The sequence below is a fragment of the Miscanthus floridulus genome, unplaced genomic scaffold (assembly GCF_019320115.1).
Source record: "Miscanthus floridulus cultivar M001 unplaced genomic scaffold, ASM1932011v1 fs_113_4_5, whole genome shotgun sequence".
Lineage (NCBI taxonomy): Eukaryota > Viridiplantae > Streptophyta > Magnoliopsida > Poales > Poaceae > Miscanthus > Miscanthus floridulus.
In genome coordinates, this window is record NW_027096209.1 from 1,085 (window position 1) to 26,269 (window position 25,185).

General features: G+C 42.1%; 2 protein-coding genes, 1 long non-coding RNA gene and 4 other non-coding genes across 8 annotated transcripts; 6 read left to right on the forward strand and 1 right to left on the reverse strand.

The window, feature by feature from the left end:
- Positions 1–1,790: 1,790 nt before the first annotated feature.
- On the forward strand, positions 1,791–1,875 carry LOC136530368 (small nucleolar RNA U36a). The gene has a single exon (XR_010777763.1). It is a non-coding gene; the product is annotated as a small nucleolar RNA U36a (small nucleolar RNA).
- A 63-nt stretch (positions 1,876–1,938) lies between these two features.
- Positions 1,939–2,032, forward strand: LOC136530365 (small nucleolar RNA Z223). The gene has a single exon (XR_010777760.1). It is a non-coding gene; the product is annotated as a small nucleolar RNA Z223 (small nucleolar RNA).
- Positions 2,033–2,109: 77 nt separating this feature from the next.
- On the forward strand, positions 2,110–2,227 carry LOC136530366 (small nucleolar RNA Z278). The gene has a single exon (XR_010777761.1). It is a non-coding gene; the product is annotated as a small nucleolar RNA Z278 (small nucleolar RNA).
- Positions 2,228–2,344: 117 nt separating this feature from the next.
- On the forward strand, positions 2,345–2,446 carry LOC136530367 (small nucleolar RNA snoR97). Its single transcript, XR_010777762.1, has one exon. It is a non-coding gene; the product is annotated as a small nucleolar RNA snoR97 (small nucleolar RNA).
- Positions 2,447–7,641: 5,195 nt separating this feature from the next.
- Positions 7,642–8,547, forward strand: LOC136530359 (uncharacterized). Of its 2 annotated transcripts, none has more exons than XR_010777759.1 (3): positions 7,642–7,689; positions 8,167–8,239; positions 8,341–8,547. It is a non-coding gene; the product is annotated as an uncharacterized lncRNA (long non-coding RNA). The 2 variants fall into 2 exon arrangements; XR_010777758.1 differs by having other exon boundaries at positions 7,643–7,689; positions 8,329–8,547.
- Positions 8,548–16,694: 8,147 nt separating this feature from the next.
- LOC136530363 (uncharacterized) lies at positions 16,695–18,120 on the forward strand. Its single transcript, XM_066523112.1, has 3 exons — positions 16,695–16,916; positions 17,068–17,571; positions 17,711–18,120. The coding sequence occupies exons 1-3, from the start codon at positions 16,797–16,799 to the stop codon at positions 17,846–17,848; spliced, it is 762 nt and encodes a 253-aa protein (XP_066379209.1). The 5' UTR covers positions 16,695–16,796; the 3' UTR covers positions 17,849–18,120.
- Positions 18,121–21,274: 3,154 nt separating this feature from the next.
- On the reverse strand, positions 21,275–22,642 carry LOC136530360 (uncharacterized). The gene is made up of 2 exons (XM_066523110.1): positions 22,010–22,642; positions 21,275–21,679 (listed from the first exon to the last, which is right to left on the reverse strand). The coding sequence occupies exons 1-2, from the start codon at positions 22,640–22,642 to the stop codon at positions 21,275–21,277; spliced, it is 1,038 nt and encodes a 345-aa protein (XP_066379207.1).
- Positions 22,643–25,185: the final 2,543 nt, after the last annotated feature.

A 25,185-nucleotide genomic window follows, 5' to 3' on the forward strand; every position in this document is an offset into this window, starting at 1 on the left:
CTTATTTTTACCTCATATATTTCCCTATGCCTATCAAAACCTTCATCCAAACGCCACTTTAGGATCAATAATTATCATTTCTTCCACAAACAACTTTTGTGATCAGGGGAAACTGGCTTTAATCATGTTAGAATAATTGAAAAAAATATGTGCATAGAAATTTCCACACTTTTCCTATTCCTCAGTTGCCTGAAATCTGTGGTTGTGTTCAGGCAACGTTTATGTCCGTGGGATGATGGACATTAGCATCGGTACGCTGTGTTCAGCTACTATTGGGTCCGTTGTTCCTTATTGGATCCGAGAATGCATCCGCAAAGGCCACCGCCCTACCCGAGTGCTTGACCAACCACCCGCTCCTCTCTGTCTCTCCCTCCCACTCTCTCCTCTCCCAGTTCCAGTCTCCCAGATCCTGCTCCTCCGTCTCCTCCGGCTCCATGGCACCCTCACCTCGCATGGAGCACCGGCTGTGGTGGGCGGTGGCGCATCCCCCCTCCCACTCCTCCGTCTCCTCTGGCTCCATGGCACCCTCACCTCACGTGGAGCACCGGCTGTGGTGGGCGGTGGCGCATCCCCCCTCCCTTCAGCACAAAGTGGCCCTCGGTGGACGAGCGGCGAAGGAGCAGCGCGCGCGACAGCGTCAATGGGGACCAGCGCGCGCGGGCAGCGGCGGTGGAGCAGTGCCCACGGCGACCCATCCCCCAGCGGCAACGGCCGTCTTGCATTTCCATTCGCGGTACCCGCTGCATCTTCTTCCTCCTTGTCCCCCGTTGTTTCATCACTTGTTGTTTGCGTGTGTACTGGATCTCATTTAGTGATTGGGTGTTGATTTGGTCATCAATTGGTTAAAATCATATATTGAGGAGGGCATGGGGATGTAGATTTTTGCTAGTAAGGTTGGAATCATTGTGGAAATGAGGGTTGTATTGTGTTTGTTCTTACTACTACTCGAATTAGTTAGGGTTTGGTTTGCTAGGTTGATGTACGCTCTAGCTAGTTGCAAATCTGTCTGGTCAATATCTCTCATGTGCATATCCAAGGATTTTTCACCCGATGGCTTTTGCCTTATCATAAGAATTTATTGATTCAACACAGACAGACAGCTAATCGGAACCTTGGCAGATCTGTCCCTCGGAGCTTAGGAGACTGGCACACGGCATGAGCCATCGGCCAATCGGGACCTTGACATGGAGAATTCTTAGGCCCCAGGTCCAATCTGTTCATCCCTGCCCGATCTAGGAGTTAGCAATTTTATCATCTGTGTTGTGTTCTTGGTTGTATTGATACTTTTGTGGGATTTTTGCAGTTGCGAGGCTTTGCATACTAGTACGCCTATAAGTGGGCGAGCAGGCCCAAGGCACATCATCAGGAAGATCTAGTGGGTGAGTGATTGATTGTTAGCGCGGCTCTACTTCGCTTTTGTCTTCATTGTAAATGAGTGCTGTGTCAGTGATCCTATAGCAGCAGCGTAATGCATTATTTGATTTTCTTATTCAGAAGAGATGAAACCAGATTTTTGTGAGGTTATGATTTCGGTCAGTGGTAGTTTTTTTAAAATTTACGGTTATGCTGAGGCGCGGAGCGATTGACATGTTTGGGCAGTCTAGATTTCGTGATGATTGACTGATTATCTGGTCAGAATTTCTGATGAGGAAATGGTACTTAAGATTTCCATTCAGTGTTGTAGGCCCTGATGAATGTTGTGATTGGTCTGTGTCAAGGCAATGGATACAGATATTCACAATACATCATTTGCTATTATGTTTGGTTTGTTGTTTCGTTTGATTGATTGGTGGCGGTGATTCGACATTACCCGTGCTTCTGATCTAACCTGTGAAGCAAAGGGAAAATTAATGGTTGAATTTTTTATATGAGCCATTTAGTAATCATTCAATTGTCTCTTGTTATTTTCTGCATCAGCTTATTTCATTCATGTCATTTATTTGGCAGTGATGATACAACCATTCAACTTACAAAGCCAGTTCTGCTTCTGATAACTCATGACTGGTAGGCCTGATTCATATCGGAGCCTTGATCTGTATCATGTTTTGATAAATACTCACTCACTTAGGATCATGCATTTTTTCTTTGTCCAAATCTTACATCTCATTGGCCTCTGATGAAGTTGCCCAATGTTTGGATGCTGCATTCGGCTCCAAGTTCATGCTTGTCAGGTAGAACCTACTTGGAGCTGCTGTACTCACATGACAAGACTGGGTAATCCTGAGGCTTCTATGTAGTGTCCAAATGCGTCTGTAGTATAGATATATATGGTAGATTAGTTTTTTTCTCCCTAAATAATTATACTGGGTAAATTTTTGCTGAGTTTAACTATCCTTGCACTAGTACTCTCTGATCTATGCTGAGGCTGAAAAACTCGGAGAGTATGTGCTGTCATCAGCTTCGACTCTGTCCTGTGAGTTGGGAGTTAAATAACAGCACAAGATTGTTTACTTCTGTGAGTTTAAACTAGATATTTTGCCTTTTCCTTTCAATATAATTATTTTTTCAGGCTTTAGAACAATGAGTTAGCTACTTATGTCTAACATATTAATTATAGAGGCCATCCTGGTACCTCTTGTATTACGACCTATATTATTTTGACATCATGAATGCTTGCAACTGGTTTACAATAGCTTGGTGCAAGTGCAGAACCTTCTTTTTCGTCTAGTCTTTTACCATACTAGCTAGAACCTCTTCAGTTCTTGTATGGATGTCCTCTCAAGTGTAACAGGGGATGCTCTGTCTTTAGGCAGCATTTTGCTTCTTTTGTTTACTTGAAATTGAAGATTAGTAAGATCAACAAACCTTTTTTTATTTCTAGGTTCAAAAAAATTTCTACCATATAGAAGTTCAATAGGATCTAAGAGCAAAACTCTTTTGTCTAGTTTATGTCATCATTGTTTAGTTGGGTTGCTGTATCTGGTGTTTAGACTTAATCGAGTAGTATTGTCCTGATGGTTCAGAGAAAACATAATTACACCTTTTTTTGGAGGATTCATCAAAAGGTTGTAGCTAGAAGCATGCTTGGTAATACTACTTTATTCCATAGTGATGTGTTTAGCACTTACAACCTGTTAAAGAATTTTAATTGGGCTAGATCATATGAAGCATACCTACAATGCAGTAATTTTCTTTAGAGATCTGTAGTTTTGTTTAGAACTTTCAGTACATGCCTGAAACACTTTTTGGGTTACTAAAGTTGTCAATCTTTAAAGTTGTCACAATGGAAAATTCTAAGCACTTAATGTTTCTCCAAGAAACTTGTTACAAATACATTGTTGCAGCCTTGCAAGCATTTCTAGATTCCGTAGTATTACTATCTAATCTGCATTGTCCGTCTAGATTCCCTAGTATCAATGTATCATTCACTTGGATCCTCTCAAGTAATGATACAACCCTAGCAATAACCTTTGCGTTTGTTCATATTTTCCATTTAAATAACTATAATACAGAGGAGCTTATCTGGACTAGAACCTATCAAAACTATACTTATGCATTGCTAAAGGGTGTATAATTTGACAATAAGTCTTCCCTAATCTTGGCACACCAAAATTAATGCTTTGACATGCTTTTAAAGAGCTATAATGTTTCAAAAATAATATTCAATCTGTGCATCCTAAATAATAGCATGGCACTTTAAAGACAAGGCAGCAGAATCACAAAGTACAAACCATAGTGGAAATAAGCAGTTACATTCAAGTATCTCCAACTGGAATTAGGCCATAGTGGGTCCAGTCACAACCAACTATCATACCAGTAAACCTACAAGACAAGATAATAATACATCACAAATAATCACTTAAGAGTAAGTACAAATAGTGAGTAGCAGCTGCTCTCTGGGGTCTAAAGGCTGAGCCTCGCTCTCCCGCCTCCACTGCCAGCTGCCATCCATTCATCCAAATCCAAGAAGCTAAGAAGAAGGCCTCATATATAGGCATATAACTGAGATGGAGATGGACTTGGTTCAGGTTTCGTGACTCCATGCATGCATTTCTTCGGTTCCTCCTCTTTTTTCATGGCTGAAAAGAGAATAATCTCGTCGGTGCTAGAAAAAGGTGGTGCTCTGGATCCCTACCATGACCAATGACAGAACAAAGCATAAGGTCATGGAAGCCATCACGGACATCTAAAGCAAGCAACTAATCCAAATACTAGTAAGGATGTCGTTCCTTCCTTGCTTCTTTGTTTTGCAAGTTTAATGAATTTGGATGAAAAAAAGAGCTATAAAATATGATATGATGGATCTCTGCAGCTGAAACTAGATAGAAACATAGTCCAGATCTGGATGCTTGATTTAATTTCAATTTTTCTCCTTTGTTTGTTCGCCTTGTGAACTAGAGCTACTACAGTTAGGTCATAATGTTAGGTTGGTGGCCGAAATAGAATCCAATTGTGATGCCTGATTATAGTTCAGAGTTGTCTTTGTGCATAGGTGCATGACACCACCTTGTTTGTTTACAAAGTTTGTTGCAGTATATATGTGCATTTACTAAAAAATGACTCTGGCTCCGTGCTTAGGTGGTTACAACTCTTCCTTGAGAGGTCTCAGCACAAACCTGATTATTGTTTATAGAATCAGATTTGTCTTTGTGCTAACAGTCTAGAGTTTTTTCATTTGTGCTTTTCTGTGTATTTGCTTTTCATCAGGACAAGTTAACTGTACTCAGTACTCATAGCAGGCTTCACATGTATGAGTCAGATTTTCTAATTATATACATATACAATATTATTACATTATGAACAAGCACTACTTGCACTACCTTAAATATGCAATTTTCATATATATATTCTGTAATTTTTTAAGATCATATATATTCATTGTACCTTGTTTATTGTTGGACATATGTATTATAGGCATGCAATTATTGGGCTTGTGCTGTGTCCATGTGTCCATATCTAGTCGGGTAGCCCTAGCTATGATTGGATTAGTATTAGGGAGGTAATCATATTGGGTTAACCTAGATTTGCGACCTACAAATTAATCATTTGCAGGATCGTGCGTAGGACCAATCTGTGGGTGGCTAAAGCACACTATTCATGTCCTTGAAACAAATTATCTGTTATGATTTGTGCTAACACATCTTGAACTTTGTTTATTGTGATTGTGGTAACACACACCTCTTATTTGTCCTTGTTATTTCATAGAAAAAATTGTCTCTTGTGATTTGTGCTAACACATCCTGAACTTTGTTAATTGTGATTGTGCCAACACACACCTCTTATTTGTCCTTGTTCTTTCATAGAAAAAAATTGTCTCTTGTGATTTGTGCTAACACATCTTGAAATCTATTAATTGTTAGTTGTGTCAACACACATCTCTTATTTGTCCTTGTCCTTTCATAGGAAAAAAAATTGCCTCTGTGATTTGTGCTAACACATCTTGAAGTCTGTTAATTATGATTTGTGTGAACACTGACCCCACCAAAAACAGATGGTATACCAATTAACTTGCATACACGGGTAATAAGATTGCATAAGCTTCAATGAATTAAACGCATTTTATGACTATCCTCGTACAAAAAGAACATTGTGTCATAAAATATGAAAAAATATGGTATCATCCCGTAAAAACATAACACTATAGTGTTATGTGATTGTTTTAGGGTGTTGTCATTTTTTTGTCATCTCTGTGAAATTTCTTGATAACCTGGGAAGTAGGACTCCATTCATTCACCGCTAACTCCTTTGTTGATGTAATACAACATCTGTCAAGAAACTGAACTGCTCATTTTAATGTAGCCAGTCTTGAGATGAGGGACAGTGACCCTGAGACGACACTTGAGGTAGACCCGAAGGCGAGCGAGAGCTTCCTGAACCAGAGAAAACTGCAGCTAGAGAGCTATGAGATGTCCCAAGCTCCCAGCAATGCAGGAGCAACACACTGCAGCCTGGCCTTGTGATCATCTCACTGGTAAGTGGTGAACATAAAGTAGAAATTGCATTTTCAAAAAGTAATAGTTACAGTAACTGAAACGTGCAATTTTCTTTTGTATTGTATGAAATTATTGTCATGGTATAAATAGTAGAACAATTGATTATGCAACCGGTGGAAGAACTTTCAGTCTTAGTTACACACATATATCTGGTGTTGCAACTGAATGTAGGCCTTAGTTTTTGTGTGTGCGAAGTGTTGTGTGTCAGTTTGATCTCTAATTAAAAGGATGTGCTTCTAGCAGCTCATGCATGTCGATACAAATAGGATCATGCAAGAATGGTCAGCAAGATCTTCTTGTATAGATCAGATTTGTAGTTTTTGTAGCTTGTCACTGTCTGATTGTTTCTGACAAGTGGTAGTGATTAGAGAGTCAAGTTTATGCCTCTGCGCAAGTCTAGGAAGCTCTCAAATGTCTTGTAGAGTGATTATGGTCCACTCTGAACATCTAGTTCTTGAAACTTTGAGTAGCAAGTTACTGATAACTATTGTACCATATTTTCAGTTTTAGAATTGCATGGAACCACTTGTCATTGTACACTTTTAGCGTTGGCAAAGATCTTGCATTTGGGACCGTAAAAGCTTTGTTCGTCCTCTCATAGTGGCCTATTTTTACTTGTGATCTTTAATTGTCCAGTATGGGAAATATTAAACTGAAGTTTCAAACAGGTAATTGCAGTCTACTATAATTTAAATTGCAAGATCCACGCACTGCAATTTCAGTTGCGAGCATATGCATTATGTTGTTGTTGAACAAATTTGCATCATGGTTGTCTTTTCAGCTAGCTGATTTAAGTGGCTGCTGATTTTTGCATTTTCTACAGCTTGTCTTGTATGGAATGACGTGCTGAACTTGACAGACTATGCATACATGTGTTAGGAATACTACCTGCAGTTTGAGATAACCACTGTCAAATACATTTAGAGTGAGTTAGGGATTTACCTGTAAATTTCTATACTGTCAGACTGTCAAGATTTATGTTGCTTTCTTTGGTAGTTTCGTGGACATAATTTGCCGATTTACAAGTTCATGTATAGTTTTCCTTCCATTCTTTCTTGTGGCTCTGAGGTGTAGTTTATGTGTTTCTTACCACTAAGTTCAGTCTGTTTCTTCCCTTTGAGAAGTTATATTATCAGATTGTCAATATTTTGGTTTTTTTTGTCTACCTGTTTATTTGTTGTCATGGTTAATTGACTCTCCAGTAAAATTGTAGTAATTTGTCTATATTGCCTGATGATTGCTCTTATGACTTTTTTCATGAGCCCCATAAATTCAGATACTTTCATTACTCCCTGTATTAATAAGATTATCTATTGTAGCAATAGATGGGTAGCTATCCATTCTTTCATCACAAATCACACTTATTGATGTTTTCTGCATGCTACATATTTGTGGCTCATGTCATCTAAATTAGTTTTGTAACCTTTTTGATCATTGCCATCTCTGCTAGTAAAATCACTTCGCTTCATAATGTTATCTAGAATGAGCAGCGTCCTCCATTATGTTAATTGATTGCAATCACCAATAATATAAACTGCAAGGATAGAGATTGCAAATTTAGTTGTGAGCATGTACAATTTGTGGAATTTTAATGAACATGAAATCTGTGCTTGGTTGTATCTACTTATGATCTCTAAAAATTTTGCCACTTTGTTGTGATCTGCAGTCTGATGATGGACGTGAAATGTGTGCAATCATTATTTACTATAAAAACATTGACAAGATGGATTGCTATGAACACCTATGCAAACACTAGGTACTCATTCTGTCATTGTTCTATTTTAATATATGCACTTATTGCAAGTCACTTAGGCTGATATGAAATTGTTCTTTGAGTCTATATGTGGAGAGGTTGGTCATTCTTTACTTAAAACATCATTTCCCTTTTGTATAGTTTGTGTTGCTAAATGTCTACAGAAACGACAATTTGACTAGCGTAGCTTCATTGGCTCATTGTAATTTAGTTTCTAGACTGGTAGTAGTGTTTTAGCTTTGGAAACCCAATTTAACTGAGGTGGAAATGGATGTGCAACGAGACTTGGAGATTAGGTAGATTGCAGTTTCAGAACCTATCATTTTTAGGCAAAACTGGAGAATATTAGAACAATGAGTTTGGATCTTTGTTTTGTCAAATAAAGCTTTTTGAGAGATGCCGGATGATACTTTTCTCTGGATCTTTGTAATATGTTTTCTTTTTTCTGTGCTCATTAGAAGTCATTAATTATGAATATAGGGCACCTTCACTCTGAATCACTCCCTTGACAGAGCACTGTCTAGTTAATTGTAGCGGCACAACTACTGGCCTGGTATGGTTTGATCTTGAGTTGTCACCATATATGCATGCCCTACTTGTAATTGCTACTAGTAGCAGTACTTGACAATAATACAAAAATAGGCAATCATGCAGGGACTGATGGAACGTTGAAGGCATGCATGATTATGATATGCATGCTGACTGCTGGTGGGAGCTTCGCTTCCGAGAGATGCAGACTATGATAGGGAACCACCAATTGTGACTGCTATGGCAAGAATGGAGAGACTAGTAGCGGTTATTCATTGACATTGTTTACTGAGAACATCTCGTTGTGTATCTAGATTCAATCGTGGTGTTTCTTTCTTGCTTTGCTAGAGGTTGTAGTGGCAGATTTGTGAAACGAATAGGGGGTTTTTCTTTCTTGCTGGAGGGTGTAGTGGCAGAGCTATAATTTGTGTACTGTTCAATTGGGCCGAATAGCTATTTTGTGGGCCGAATGAGTAGTTATTTGATATAGCGGGTATTGGATCTTGCACCCGTTAAGGTTTGGCGGGCCCGGTAGCTGCTTTGGTTGGGTTTGCGGGTTCATTTGCGGACCCATTTTGTTGCCTGCTACATAGAAACAACAGAGAACAGATCTGACCCTTGGATGAAGATCCAAGGGCCCTGGACATCGCCTGAGATGGTTGATATATTTCAGGCGACTGAAATATAGCAACTCCCAAATTTCCAAATAAACAGGACAACTGTATTATTTTAATAGTTATTCTTATAAAATATTATCATTTCATCCACAAAATACAAATGCAAAGATACTCTCATATAACAAATTATCATTTCGTCCATGAAATACATGTATGGGTCATTTGGAAATAGTCATGTTGGGTCATTTGGACAACAAGAAATAGCATCATTTTTTACAATGGTCAACGGAGTTTAAGAATATGGAGAAGATGGAGGAGTTTGGACTGGTGTGCACCAAAGCGAAACCAGCAAAAAAGATCAAGCTTAGTTTTTGGAGAGACAACTACTTGTAATGTCATGTTTTTTACTTTGGGCCTAGCTACCTTGTAATTCCTTTTCTTCCTTCTTTGGTTTTTGTTGTACATAACATTCTTTCATTTAATTGAAAAGGAAAAAAATAGGTAGGGGATTCCCTAGCTGATTCGGTAAAAAAAAATGAAATACAAATGGAAAGTCACAATGTTGGTCCTAGACCAAACATAATGAGGTGGGAGTGGAGAGTGAGAGGCAGAGAGAGAAAGTGAGTGATGGGCCAATGGTCCTCTCTGCCTTCCCCTCCCACTCTTTTAAGGCGAGGTGGGATGGAAGTTTTTCATTCTTTCCCCTGGTGGAGCTTATATTTATAAAAGAGCTCGAGGCTACAAATAGGCCCTAAGTATTTTCAAACAAGCCCCCAGCTTTGTAATTGGGCCTAAACACTCTAATGGAGTCCCTAATATATGATACACCCTAACAGTAGCCTCTCTCAACTATTTGATTTTAATCGAAAGTACAAGACCCAATAGCTGAATACGACTATGTGTGGCCTAATTACAACTCGGGCTCAGCTGTGAGGATCACCCTTCACAACCGACATGTATGCGCTTCACTTAAAATTTCATCCCAAATACCCTATTAGGAAAAAGGGTATGACAAAAAGAGCACACACATGACTTTTGTCTATACAACGATCATTTAGAGATGCATGTTTGGTCTTCAACAGAACTTCACTTGAACCTCCGCGACTTTGCCTTTGGTGGCTTGCTCTTTTGCCTGGGCTTGGGCCCTCAATAGATTCTCTTCATATTTGAGCCTTCATGAAAGCAATGATGTAGTCGACACGTCTTCAAACTTTTGTTCACAGACGTCTAGCAAGGTTTGCGTCCTTAAGTAGATTGCTTGTCTAATGCAATGTTGAGGAGGTCAATGTTGATGGAGATCCCCCTATTATTAATTGACTGCAAATGAGAAGTCAAAGATGTTGATGTAGATGGCGATCACCCTGCTCCTAATTGATGGCGAAGGTGATGTCAAACGTACTAATGTTGATGGTGATCCCTTCGCTCCAAACTGACAGCGAAGGCGAAGGCAAAGACATCAATGTTGATGGTGAAGGTGAAGTTGAAGATGCTGATGTTAATGGTGAGCCCCCTCTCGCTACAAATTGGCGGTGAAGGTGATGTTGGTGACGCCAAAGCTGATGGCAAAAGCCTCTCGACGTAAACTTGGCGTAGGTGGTGTCGATGATACTACCAGAGCTGATGGCAAAGCTCCTTGGGCCTTTTGATGACAAGTTGTGGTGCATGGCTAGGGTTGGGTTTGCCACTTGGGCCTTTTGATGATGCAATTGATGTGGGTTTATGCTTCTGCGTGATTGCTCTTTCAGTGTCTAGGTGCACCTCTAACTCTTGACCTCTCTCGAGACTACCGACCTCCCATGGGAGTGGTTGTAATAAGGGGGGAAATGCCCCTCTTCTGGTGGACTAGAATCAAAACCCGACGTCCAATACCAGTCCTGCTCCTACGCGAATAGGAATAGGTAGAGGAGGCCCCTAAAACCACACCATCCTCTGCGTGCATCAGCTCAGGTGAAGGCTGACAATCGTTTTTTGGTTAGTGTCTACATGCGATTGTTCAATCCAATCCATTACTTCCTAGCGATCTGATCAACTACTTCGCGGCAACCTTCTGATCCTCTACTTCCTGGCATCTCTAATGATGTGATTGATATTGCAACCTTTTTGCATGACACCTAGAGGGATAACTACACCAACAAAGGCTATGTCGACTAACGGAAATGGCTCTGGTGCTGCTAGGTGTGCTACTGCAGCTACTTGTTCGTTAACTTGTTTGCGATTGGATCAAATGTGCACATGCTTGATGTCGCAAATCTTTTGGTAATCTTTTTCTAGACTAAGTTAAGCCTGAATTTGCCTAAAATTCTAGCAAGTATCATTGGTTCATATGATCCTAGAAACATGGATCATATCATAGATGATTCGTTCATCAACATTGGAGTTAAATAGAGAAGAAAAACTTTAATTGCATTACTGTTGATGATTCTTTAACTTATTGTAACACCCTAAAATTTACAATATTTTATAATAGGAGAATTTGATTTATTATACATTTTTGTGGGCATTTGAATTTAGGAAAATAATAATTTTGTTAAAAATAAAATCAAATATAAGGTTACCTATATGCATGTGCATTCATGCTGCTGCATAGTATTTTTGAATTGTGTGATTGAAATAAAATTTCAAATTGATTTGATTTGCATATGTAGCAATATGTGACACATGTCAGCGAGTTAAGGCAGAACATCAACGGCCAGCTGGTTTACTTCAACCTATGAAGATAACTGAGTGAAAGTGGGAAGAAGTTGGTATGGATTTCATTGTTGGATTACCACACACTCAAAGTGGTTATGACTTAATTTGGATAATAGTAGATCGGTTGGCTAAGGTTGCTCACTTCATACCGGTCAAGACTACATATATGGGTGCAAAGTTGGTAGAATTATACATGCAACAAATAGTATGTTTGCATGGAGTTCCTAAGAAGATTGTGTCAGATAGAGGTACTCAATTTACATCACACTTTTGGAAGAAATTGCATGAGTCTATGGGCACTAAGTTGAACTTTAGCTCAGCTTATCACCCACAAACTGATGAACAAACAGAGAGAACCAATCAGATCTTAGAGGATATGTTGAGAGCTTGTGCTTTGCAATATGGTACAAGTTGGGATAAGAGTTTGTGTTACACTGAGTTCTCCTACAACAATAGTTACTAGAAGAGTCTCAAGATGGCACCATTCGAGGCACTATATGGTAGAAAGTGTAGAACTTCATTGTTCTAGAATCAGACAGGAGAAAGTCAAGTGTTTGGACCTAAGATCCTCAAGGATGCTGAAAGGCAAGTACAGACTATCAGGAAAAACTTGAGAGTGGCACAATCTAGACAGAAGAGTTATGCTGACACTCGGAGAAGGGAATTGGTTTTCGAAATAGGGGATTATGTTTACCTGAAGGTGTCATCAATGAGAAGTGTGAGAAGGTTTAATATGAAAGGAAAGTTAGCACCAAGGTATATTGGACCTTTCAAAATTTTAATGAGACGTGGAGAAGTAGCTTATCAGTTGGAATTGCCTCAGAGTTTGTTAGGTGTACATAATGTGTTCCATGTGTCTCAATTAAAGAAGTGTTTGCATATATCAGAGGAGCAAATACCGTTGGAAGAGCTTACAGTTAAGGAAGATCTTACATATGAGGAATTTTTGGTAAAGATTTTAGAGACGGCAGAAAGAGTTACAAGGAGCCGAGTTATAAAGATGTGTAAGGTTCAGTGGAATCGGTATACAGAAGATGAGGCTACTTAGGAAAGAGAAGATGATATGAAAAAACATACCTGTAGCTTTTTGAGTAAGCATCGTCCGAATCTCGAGGACGAGATTCATTTTAAGGGGGTAGAATTGTAACACCCTAAAATTTACAATATTTTAAAATAGGAGAATTTGATTTATTATACATTTTTGTGGGCATTTGAATTTAGGAAAATAATAATTTTGTTAAAAATAAAATCAAATATAAGGTTACCTATATGCGTGTGTATTCATGCTGCTACATAGTATTTTTGAATTGTGTGATTGAAATCAAATTTCAAATTGATTTGGACTTGCATTCAAAACTTGTTTGGAAATTAGTTTAGAAAATGGAAAAGTATTTTTTTCTCTTCTTTCCCCTGAATTTGGCCTGCCGTAGCTGGTTGGCCTCCTTTCCTTGGCCTGCTGGCCAGCCGCTCCGCTCTCCTCCGTTTCTCCGTGCCGGCCCATCTCTCTAGGCCCGTTTCCCACGTGGCCCTCTATTTCCCGCGTCGGCCCAGCAGCAGCGTTGGCCTAGCTTCGCAGTCGCGTCCGCGTTCGCCTCCTACCCCGCTGACGCGCTAGGTCCACCCGTCAAGCGTATCCTCTTCCTCCATCTCGTGTCCGACATGGACACCATCACCGCCGAGTCCACCTTCGCTACTCCCTCGCGGTGGCGTGCTCCCCACGTCGCCCCGCCTTATAAAGGCCGTGCCTGAGCCTGCGTCGCTTCCAATCCCGAGCCCTAGAGCAAGCCTCCACCTCGCCGAGACGCTGAGCCACCACCTAGCCTAGTGCCACCATGAGCTTGGAGAGTCGTCGCCCGCCTCGTCGAGCACCGTGCTCGCCCTGTTCCCTCTCTGCCGCCGAGGAAACCCTAGGTAAGCCCGCCGTCGCCCCCTCTCTCTCCCAGTGTCTTCGGTTCATCAAACCGTGCTTTGTAGGCCGAAAACCATGAGCACCGCTTGCTTCGGCAATGGTGCCGCCACGGCGGACTGTTCCGGCCGACGAGCTCCCTCCCGATCCAATCACCACCATCCAACTCTAATCCAACGGCCCAAGATCAAGGATACCCCTTCACTGCGAATTTTGCAAAAAGGGCCTTACAAGTATTTGATCTTAACCCACAGTCAAAAATGTCTTTTCAGATTTTGTTTTCTTCTTTTGAAAGCGTATTTTGTTTCGGTTAAATCTAAAATACATTTTTAGCTATTTACAGTTTTGCCACTAGATTTGTTTTAGCCATAAAATCTCCGTTTTAACTCCGATTTGATCTGTTCAACTTGCGTTGGGTCATAATTCCATAATCTACATGTTCATACTACTGTTATGTAGGTTTTGAACTTTTAAAATTTGAGGTTAGATTTAATCTATTATTTTACTAAAGAAAATCTTGTTTAATTCATAACTTCTTCGTTTTAGCTCTGATTTTTGTGATCTTCGTATCTGTGTGATCGTAGCAAGACGTAGATTCATTTTACAAACTTTTCATCTTGATTTTATGCTGATTGGTGTACTGTTCTAATCTATAGCTTTTGTTTGCTATGTATGATTGTATGGATGCATGTGTGGTGCTGTTTGACCTCAAGTAGACAGTGAGTTTTGTGTTGGTGATCTGGAGCAACTCTTTGAAGATCAAGACCAGCAGCGATACTTTGAATTAAGGCAAGTGTAATATGAGGCTCCTTGTTACCTATTCACTTTAATGCAATCTCAATTCATGTGCATATGTTAATGAACCACTTGGAGTCTATTACCTTGATATTGATTATCCTGTCCTTGATTTACCTATGGGTTTTGCATGTGGGTAGTATGCTCAGTTTGGTCCAACCAATATTGATTAAAGAATACAATTAAAGATATATGCAACATGGTATTAAAAGATGTTTTTAGCAACATGAAACAAGGGGGCTAGAGCATTGGGCCTTTTTCTTATGGTGCTCTAGTTTCTCTCCATAAGGACTCATCTTTAAGTGACAACCCAGGACTTATGAGGACCACATGGCTCTGGTCTTAGTCCGGTACCTTGCTCTTTCTAGTTTGTAGCAGTTTACCGAAAGGGCAAGAGGGGCATACCAGGCTAGGTATGGGCCTCATCCCCAGGGTGTGTACTATTCTGCGTGTATCAGTGCCACTTTTGGAGATGACTCCATAACACTTGGGAGATGGAATCCTTAGCGGCTACTCCTTATTAGAACGACCGGGGAAAAGCTTCGTAGTGTACTCTGCCTGCTCACCTTGGAAGTGTTTTAGGAGTAATTAACCCGGGCATATGGGTAACACGACTCATGGTGAAAGTGTACAACCTCTACAGAGTGTAAAACTGGTATATCAGCCATGCTCACGGTCACGAGCGGCCTGGATCCTTACTGAATAGTTGGTTACCTGAATGGTTTGGGTTATGATTAAAATTGTTGATATCTCTAATTATTCATATTTGGGAGCCTAAGCATAACTTAGCAACTTATGATTAATAATAAAATGTGACCAACTAAAAGTTCTTACCGCAGTTCAGCCGTGTCAAGCCTTTTGAGCCTGCATCCCCTCATGTTATGCTTGCTAAGCGGTAGTAGCCTACGCTTGTTTCATTTCAATACTTTGGCAAAAATCCTAGATGGGTACCAGATGAAGGTTCTGCAGTGGAGTTTTTCAAGAGGTGTTAGGCTTGTGATCAACCAGTTGACGATTCATGTGGTATTGGAGGCCTCGCCAGAAGAATAGAGTTATAGTATATACTGTAAAGTAAGACTACGTCTTTTGTAACAAATATTTGTGCGCTAAGTATTTAAGGCATTGTCTTTGATATTACCCCTTCATTTGTAGCTATATGTGTGAATTGCATTCCTGGGCACACATATGGTGTGTATCTAGTTTTATCCTTAAAACCAGGTGCTACACTTATATCTTTGCATTATCATTAATTACATTCACACATAGATATGAACCAAAAGTTGATTCACTTTCCAACTAAACCTCTGTCAGGTTTGTTAACTCAAGTGAGGAGTGACAATAAGCCGGTGAGCTCTAGCGGTCGAGCTTGATGGTGATTAGCGGAGACACAAGGGTTATGCGAGGAATTGCTCTAACAACGAATGATAGATGAGTATGTCCAGGAGAACATCAGAGAAATGTGCTCAACCTTGATGAGATACCATTATTAACATCGAAAACCTGATTGGGGATGGCACTAAGGCCAGTCTCAGTGGGAGTTTCATCTGAGTTTCATTTGCATTAATATTGTGACACATCAACAAATTTAATGACTTGGCAGGCTAATTGTGAATAGAGAGAAGGAGAGAATTTCATGGAGTTTCATCGGGATGAAACCCGCCAGCACAGCTACCAACGCAAAAGCTGATGTGGCATTCTTGGTAACTGTGCTATGAAACTTTCCACTGAGACTGGTCTAAGATAAATATGGTACACAGGTTTATAGTATATAAATCTATGGCAAGTATATAATTTGTAGCAACAAAAGTTTGAGCATTAATTAGGAACCATTTCTAAATACAAATAAAACATAACACCTTTTGTACTATAAACTCTTTATAAGTTAGGCTAATTAAAATAACAAAGTTAGAATTTTGAAATAGCTAGGGAGTAGTGTCTACCTGGTTAGAGGATTATGAGTTTAATGTCTATCTGTATCTCTAATTATTGTAGATTGTAGAAGAAGTACTTTTTTGTTGTAAAGAACTTTATATTTCGCATTCCTTCGGTGCTCAGCAAAGTGAGAAAAGAACACCACCGGCCTGTTACCATTGGAAGCCAACCAAGCAGGCCTATTATTTGAGTCATTGAACTATATGGGCCACATTCTTGAGGATGGGCCGTCTCTCTATGCCACGAACACACATCCTATTCCTACTCCTGGGCTTCACCTACAACTCGTCCAGTCATCCGGCCCGGTAAACAGGATCGAGATCGAGACGACCACACCACACCACACCACACCCGGGATGGTTCACGTTGTTGGACTCGGCCAAGTCTACGACCCGATCTCGGCTCCGACCAAGCCGGCCTCCGCTGCACCCCACCCCGTCGTCGCCATGCCGCTGCATGCTCCTCGATCGCCGCCCCGATCATCTTGCGCCGCTCCTCAGTCCCACCACCGTGCCTTTATAACTGACGATGGCACGCGCGTCGTCCTTGCAGCCGCAGCAGGCAGCACCGTCACATAAACCACGCGTCGCAGTAGCTAGCAGCCACCAGCAGCCCCTGCGCGCCGCGAGCCGTCGTCCGTCATGGCGGACGTGCTGGTGGACTCGCAGCGCCGCGTCCTCATCAGCGGATACGGGTACGGCCTCCCCCCGCAGCCCGCAGAGAGCCTGCTGCTCGGCCGCCTCGACCAGATCGACCTCCGGGTACGTACGTCGTCGTGTAGTTGCTGATGGGTGATGGCCGGCCGGTCATCCGGCCGCGCGCATGGACGTTTGTATTGTATACATCGTCCATGCACGCCGATGACGCGAGCACATTAATTGATGCCTCCATCCGTGTGGTGTTTTCGTGCAGCTGCGGCAGCTGGAGGAGCAGCAGCAGCGCCGCCCGTCGCACGCCGAGCACGGCGCGCCCGCCCCGGCCCGCCGCGCGCCGGCGGCGCAGCACCAGCACACCAAGTCTATGCCGGCGGCGCTGCAGCACGTGCCGGTGCGGGGCGACCTCATGGACCGCCTCAACCTGCTGGAGTCCCGCATCAGGCAGGTCAGCTGCGAGCTGGGCCTGGACGGCGGCGGCGGTGTCGCCGGCAAGGCCCTCCATCACCAGTTCGGGCTGGGGCTGGGATCCTCCTCGTCCGTGCCGCTGGTCGAGGATCCCGCCACGTGGTCCGACTCCGCGCCGGTGGCGGTGGTGGACCCGGCTCGTGAGGCGTTCGGCCGCGGCAAGGTGCAGAGCAAGCCTGCGGCGGCGGCCGCCGGGAGCTGGAGCGCCGTGGAGATCCTGCAGCGGGGCGCGCGCCAGCTCCACCGCAGCACCAGCAGCATTAGCAGCATCAGCAAGCCCAACCCACCCATCAAGGTGAGCTCCGCTCCGACGATCCACCGCCGACGACGACAGAAAAAACCTCTCTGATCGATTTCGCACATTGATCAGGGATTCCAGTGGCGAGCAAAAAGTTGAAAAATCTGATCTTGTTGTTTCGTTTGATTTGAAAAAGGTGAACAAACTGAAAGAAACGAAATCCGCGTGCGAGAAGGAGAAGAGGAAGGCGGAGCGCAGCAAGTCTCTAACGAAGGCGGAGCGCAACAAGTCCCTGACGAGCAGGCTGTGGCTCATGGTTGGATGTAAGCATTAGTTGGATGCTGAAAAGGTGAAAAATTGCCAATAACAAGCATGTGATGAACTGATCTTGGTCCATCGTCCACAGAACTTAGAAGCCATACATATATATTTTTGTAATTTGTGTTTCTACTCTGCTTTGATCTACTTCCGTCCATCATCATTAGTTGTACACAGGTCTGTATGGGTTTCACAGTGTTAGTACCACTTCGATAGAATTCCCGCTTCAGTTTGCTTCGTGATAACAGTGTCAGATACTCATATATTTCCACTTAAGATTTGATGCTAGCTGAGCGTACTCTATCTTGAGATAGAGCAGATCACTTTGTTGCATTATTGCAATCCTCTGGTACTGTTGATGGCGTCCAATCCATCTAGGAGCATGTGTGTTATATGTAGGGAGTTATATGTATAGCATAGGCTTTCTATGTCACACACTCCCCATTGTCAGCACACACACTGTATACATCATCATGAATTCTGAACCTATCACATACAGAGCAGAAAGCACAATGTGATCCACCGAAAATGCTTCGAAGAAACAAGTGCCGACCAGATGTGATGCATGCCAAACTGAAAAGCCTCGACGACAGCAGAGGACGGTGAGAATTGAGAATGATCTATCTACGCGCACTAGCAGTCTCAGCTTCTGAATGGAATCGCCATAGGCCATGCATGCATGCATGCAAAGAGTTTCTGAATACTTCTTCAGCCCCTGTGTTTCTTTCAGTCAAGACTCAACTCTGAACGAAGCTGATCCCTGTCGAGTGTCGACTGTCGTCACCTGCTGCATAGTTTATAGTAGTTGAGGACAGCCGGCAGGCGGCAGCCGATCCTCGTCGTGATCGTGACGTGGACAGGCCAGGTCACGAGAGGAGCAGAGACTGCATCAGCACACGAATCAGATCTACCTGCCCCTGGCCCAGCTCCAACGAGTAACACTAGCAGCCAACACTGCACGTTTGTATGCCTGGGATCACACTTACACATTATATGATACATGTTCTAAAGTATGTGCTTCCATTTTAGTTCACTAAATGTCAGAAACTATTGAACTGGAAGAATGCCATAACTTGTCATTTCTTCAGCTTTGATCTGTATCAAATACTTTGTGGATTATCCTGATGCACATTTGGGTCCATGAATGGGTCATCCTGATGCATGTGTGTCAGCATGAGCACTGGGAGGTGATTCAGATGCTTCTGTTCTTCGGATGGACATCTGTCGGGATAGAAGACTTGATGCAATAATGCTATTCGTGTAGAAAATGGAGCTGCAGAGCTAAAAAGGCTCCTAGATTATAAGAGAGATATTTACATAAGGCACTTAATGTTTCACACCTTTACCCATTCATCACCATCAAATGTACTCTAGTCAACAAACATGCTCAGTTAAGCACATGTTTCTTAGCAATACAAATCTGTACAGCACATGATTATCTTGTGAAATTTGATCTCTGAGGCCACTTGCCTTAAAATTCTGCAACTTATTTATTACACCAAATTAACTTTTTGTTATTTATTACACCAAATTAACTTTATAAGTTATTTATTAAACCAAATTTGATCTCTGGGGACACCATTAACCTTGATATGTCCTGAATCCTGGTGATAATGCTTTGTGGAGATACTCCTTTTTTCCGGATAATAAGAGCAGTGGTTCGTGTAGAATAATTTCAGAGCGATTGTTGCTTGGTTCTATACATTGCGAGTTCATTTTGGTCAAGCAAAAACCAAAGTATATTGAGGCCAATCCTTAATTAGCTCCAATGGCAAGCGTTGTTGGGTGTGATACTGCTCACCTGTGTTTGAGGTTTGCTTGACCCTGGTGCTTACACAATCATTTCTACTCCTTAATCACCTTGAACTATATATTTTTATAATCAACTCGAACCATGTATATATACTATCAATTTATATGTATTTTAAATCCACAATATTTTTTATTAATCACCTGCTGTTCAATTCCTTTAGGACCCACCCTCTTCATATACAATTTTGTTAGATTCACTAATCCAGTATCATCTGCAAAAGGTAAACATGGTAAGATCACTTAACCTGTTATTAATGGTTCACCAGGATATATGTAAGAACAGGAAAGTAGCTAGACCCAAGCATCCAGTCAGTCGGCACTGAGCTCCTCAGATCCACCAATCTGTTCATGTTCTGCAATCAGTTAATAATGGCACCGACAAAATGTTTCTGAGGTAGTGCAGATGTAATGGTTATTGATGTTTGCTGTTGACAATGAACTTGACACACTTACTTATCTAACCAGCTCGAAATCTTCCTTAGTGTTCTCACAGGATGTAGGGCAACAATCATCATTCAAGGAAGAGACATCTGTTAGAAACTTAGAATACCAAGACATTTGATAGATATGCTAGCAGGTATTCGAATGCCACTTACCAGAGTTGAAGTGCTTCAAAACGGCTAGCCTCGAAAGATTGGAAAGTTAGCAGTTGTCACTAGCTACATCAGAAATGAAAAGAAGGGGCAGAGTCGATGGATATACATAGGAAATGAAAAGACGGAAATTGTAGTATTTTGTTCCCAGAGTAGAAAGTTGTTGATCCAGCCGATCCAACCACAAATATTATTACTTGCTCCACATTAGTTCCAACTTCCATCCACAAGTGTTATTACTTGCTCCACACCGGTGTAGATAATGGAATTTCTTTTCTGAAAATGAGACAGCACCAAATTACAGGAGCTAGTACGACACTGAGAGGTTGTTATCATCAGGAAAGAAGGTTAACAAAAGAAACAACACCATACAAAAAAAAACACCATCACCCATAACAACTGTGGCCGCCGCGCTGGTTAGAGACAACAACAATAGCGCGGCCGGTTGGAGACATCAACAATAGCTCATTTAAATAACATCTGAATCGAGTTCTAGGAAAATATAGCAACTCTTTAAGGCCTTGTTTGGATGCGCATGTATTCATCTCAATCCACATGGGTTGAAGTGGATTGGAGTGGAATTGAACTAAATTTCATTCCATTCCACTCCAACACATGTGGATTGAGGTGGATACACGCATCCACACAAGGCCTAAGTCTTTAAGATTTGAGAAGAACATCAGTAGCAAGGTACTCATATGACAATGACACCAGGGTGGCTGGTTGGAGACATCAACAATAGCTCGTTTAAATAACATCTGAATCGAGTTCTAGGAAAATATAGCAACTCTCAAGTCTTAAGATGCGAGAATAAAATCAGTAGCAAGGTACTCATATGACAATGACACCAGGGTGAATGAGCATGCTGCTAGGTCACACACAAAAGATACCACTTTTACAACTTAAATACTACTAGTACAAGCTAACAGAGCTGAATACCTCTGAAACAAGCGAAGGTTCATCACTTATACTAAGATTATTATTATGCTATATGCAGCCTTAACTCGTTACCACACCAACCACACATGACAATAGTGCTACACCAACTTGTGGTCATTAGCTAGTTTTTCGTCATGGGTGACCTCCAGCTGGTACTCAGCATACCCCCTGATGATGGACTGGCGGCGCAAGTACTCATGGAACTCACAATCAACCTCATATTGGGCGATATCACTAGCAAACATGCATTGGATGAAGGGATTGTGGGTAGTGTAGGTGAAAGGCTTGAAAGGGGGGTGATCCTTCAAAATAATATCAATGGACATCTTGTCCAACCTCCTAGTCACCATCTTAGTCTTCCCATTTCCGCCGGCCGATTCACTGACCTTCATCTTCGCCTCCTTCAATCCGCTGCCCTCCATCAATCCATTGCCCTCCGTCTCCGCCGCCTCCTTCGATCCGCTGCCCACGGTCTCCACCTCCTTCGATCCGCTACCCTCCATCTGTTAGTTAATAATTTTGATTTCATTAAGAAAAACAAACTAAATAAATGGAAAATAAAAATTGATAGAATTCCTTTTATTCTTCTTCAAATCCAAAAAAACCTTTTTTATACATACGTCATCGATTTGCAATTGGAAAAAGGGTCGCATGCCCTTCTAGTAAATAGTTCAAACTGTTTTATCGATGAGTGTTCTATATCAGACAAATTCTACACTAGCTATTTCCGCTAAAAGCATTTGGAGACTAATACTAATGTAGTTGTATTTCGAGACTAATATTTGTAGAAAGAGTACCCAAAGGAAAGCTATTGTGAAAATAAAAAAAAATACCTCGCTCGATCTCTTAGCCTTCTTCTTTGATCCGCTGCCCTCCTTATCCTCGCTCCTCGCCTTCTTCTTCTTCTTCTTCGATCCGCTGCTAGATCTCTTGCCCTCCTCCCTCGATCGCTTCGACTTCTTCACCGATCTGGCGTTCGCCACCATCGCCTCGTCCTCCGTCGCAATCTTCTTCCTCTCCTTCCCACCCTGCAACGGAAGGACAGCCATCAACTCGCTGCCCTCCTCCCTCGAGCTCTTCTTCTTCTCCTTCGATCCGGCCGCCTTGTCCTCCTCATCGGGCATGGGCTTCTCTGACAGCGAACGGGAGCAAGTCGGGCACATCTCTAACAGCGAACGGGAGCAAGCCGGGCACCTCTTGGTCTCCATCATAATCATCCTCCTCCTCTGCAGAACCTGCCACTGCTTCTTCGTCACCTCAGCCGGCTCCTTCTCCTGGAAGGGCCCGTGCAGCAGGACTGCTTGCATCAAGTCCCGCATCTTCTCGGCTTCCGTCACCACCTCCACCACCTCCTCGTTAGGATCGGGAATGGCTGTACGCTCCTTCCTCATCACAAAACCGGAGCACGTGGAACACATGACCAACTCTGAGGCGAACCCCAGCATCATCTCACTCCCATTCTCCATCGTCCTCCTAACCTCCGGCCGGCAGTCAACTCTTCTTCTAGACGTGGATGGCGAGGCTGCGGCTGCCTTAGATAGACCAATCGATATATGTGTATGATTCCCCGTAAACCCTAGGTGCCAATTGCCAAATAAACCAACAAACCCAACTCGGTAGTAGGGCCCTGTTTGGTTTATGACCCACAAGTCCTGCCAAAATTTGTGCATGCCAATTGCCAAAGTTACTTTGCCTTGTTGGTTTATGTCAGCATGTGACAAGATATACTGCATATGAAGCTAGTTGCCTGCATGGAAGGCGTGAAGGCGGCAGCGCTTCTGGGCATGAACAATATTTGCCTGGAATCCGATGCGCAGTAAGTGATCTTTGGTGGGTGGCTTGGTGCATGAATTGAAGGAGATCATAGCGGGAAATTTTGTGAATTTCCAAGCTAGGTATGTGCCACGTGAATGTAATCGAGTAGCTCATGAGCTAGCCTCTATAGGAAGTATGAGTGATAAGTTAGAGTCTGTGGCCCTGTTGGTTGCGCTGAAATTTGGTTGCTGCTACTTATGCTGATTTATTGTGAGAGAAAAACATTATTCCTTCCCTGAAAAGTAGTGCTGAAAAACAGGGCCTATAGTAATGGCCAGAGTGCCAGATTATATTATGCACTTAGTGTCAAGCAATTTAGCTGACATGGTTAAGTAATGGAATTTAAAATTCCTTTCAAAATTAAAAAAAATTAAAGTTGTGTTTTGCCAAAATTTGGTTATGCCAATGTATGTTTTGTGGCTTTAGTAGGTCAAGAAAATTGACTTGCCTTGAAAAAGTGACTAGGGTTTGATTGGAAGCTACTGTCTCCATCTAAGAAAGAATGTAGTTTTTATTTTGCGAGGGGTCAAATAATTTGAATTTTGACCAAATTTATATAAAAAATACTAACATTTATGACGTCAAATAAGTATCGTTAGATTCATTTTGAAATATATTTTCATGATAAACCTTTTGGAAACATAATTATTTTATATAAACTTGATCAAACTTAAGAAAGTTTGACTTATCCAAAACTTATAATTGAATTCTTTTATGGATGAATGGACTAATAAGTAACAAAGTTTGGCCAGCGCCCGATCAGGTTGTTTTGGTTGATAAACGGGTAATGCATGGTTAGTTGCTCCTAGTACTGGGTAGCTACCGTAGTCTTTCTTTCTGTTTTCTAGCTTGCTTCTCCTGAAACGCTATCTGGATGATGTATTTCCGTTACTTCTTTGCCGGAACGGATCCGGCCAGGAACGTTTATGTATTTTATACGGGCCAACAAGCACTAGGAAGCGTTCTGGTCGGGAATCAGCCAAAACGAACAGGCCCTTAATGGAAATGGAGGATCTCCCTCGGTTCGAAAAAAAAAAAACAAAGTTTGGCCAGCTTGTCCATTCTCCGTTGCTTTGCACTGGCCAGATCGTGGGCGCCAAATGTGCCTTGTTTTGGCGAGTGGAAGCAGCATAATTATGGCATGCATTTCCTGACTAGCAACCCTTAAACCATACTCCCTCCGTCCCCAAATGGTAAGCGTGTTTTGATAAGCAAAAAGTCATACATAATAGATTTGACCACTGATTTCTCTAATAAAATGTTATTGTTTGCTAAAGAATCAATATAATCATGCTTGATGCGGAGGTACTTGAATACAAATCTATTGACGTGAGTTTTATATCATAAACTTAACTTGTATGTAGTTTGAATAATTGTAAATTTGACTTTTTCCTGTATGAAATACAATTAATCATTTCAGAATTCAGGGAGTATCTCACAAATTACATTTCCAATTTAGATATAGACGAATGCAAAATACTAGGGTTACGTAAGCCTAATACTAATTAATACCCTTACAACAAAATAAATCCCTTGATTGATTCTATAAATCGGTCAGATGTTCAGGGGCTACACCTAGCAGGTGCACTCACACGCCCTTACCGATCGAAGCCTCGAAGCCTCCGTTTACCCTGAGCAATGGGAGGGTCGGATGAACCCACCATCGCTCGGGAGGCGTGGCCGAGCAACCGTCACTATACCAGGGAGGAAGAAAGGTACTTCACTAGAGAAGCTCACGCTCCCGAGGGGACACATTAAATTAAAACGGTTAAAATCTTGTACAGCAAACAATGCTTGAGATCGTGACATTACCCAGAACCATGAATGAACTACATATATTCTTTCAAGAAAAAAAAATCGATTATGACCTATAAAGATGAGTTATGTGAATATGCAGTACAGCAGTAGCATGCTAGTTGCTACTTGCTAGCAGGTAGCAGCTACGATGCCCACTTGTCCAGCATATATAGCATTTGGTTGGGCCCAAGGAAAGGAAGCAAAACGATGCGATGCGGCTCCAAGAATAGGCAGCATGCACCTGGCAGGTTGGCGCACAGCAGCAGGTGACCAGGCACGCAGCGGCAGTGGGGTGCCGGAGAATGCGGTGGAGCGCACGTCTCGGCGGCGACCTGGTCGCCGGCCTGTGGCCAGTGGCCACCACCAGTGGCGGGCCCAGAAAATATTTCAGGGGACT

What these genes read in the sequence shown, in the direction of transcription:
- LOC136530363 (XM_066523112.1), top strand. Translation starts at nt 16,797, where the DNA reads ATGGCGGACGTGCTGGTGGACTCGCAGCGCCGCGTCCTCATCAGCGGA. An exon ending in TCGACCAGATCGACCTCCGG is followed by an intron (nt 16,917 to 17,067) that starts GTACGTACGTCG and finishes GTTTTCGTGCAG; the next exon opens with CTGCGGCAGCTGGAGGAGCA. An exon ending in AGCCCAACCCACCCATCAAG is followed by an intron (nt 17,572 to 17,710) that starts GTGAGCTCCGCT and finishes GATTTGAAAAAG; the next exon opens with GTGAACAAACTGAAAGAAAC.
- LOC136530360 (XM_066523110.1), bottom strand. Translation starts at nt 22,642, where the DNA reads ATGGAGAATGGGAGTGAGATGATGCTGGGGTTCGCCTCAGAGTTGGTC. An exon ending in AGGCTAAGAGATCGAGCGAG is followed by an intron (nt 21,680 to 22,009) that starts GTATTTTTTTTT and finishes ATTAACTAACAG; the next exon opens with ATGGAGGGTAGCGGATCGAA.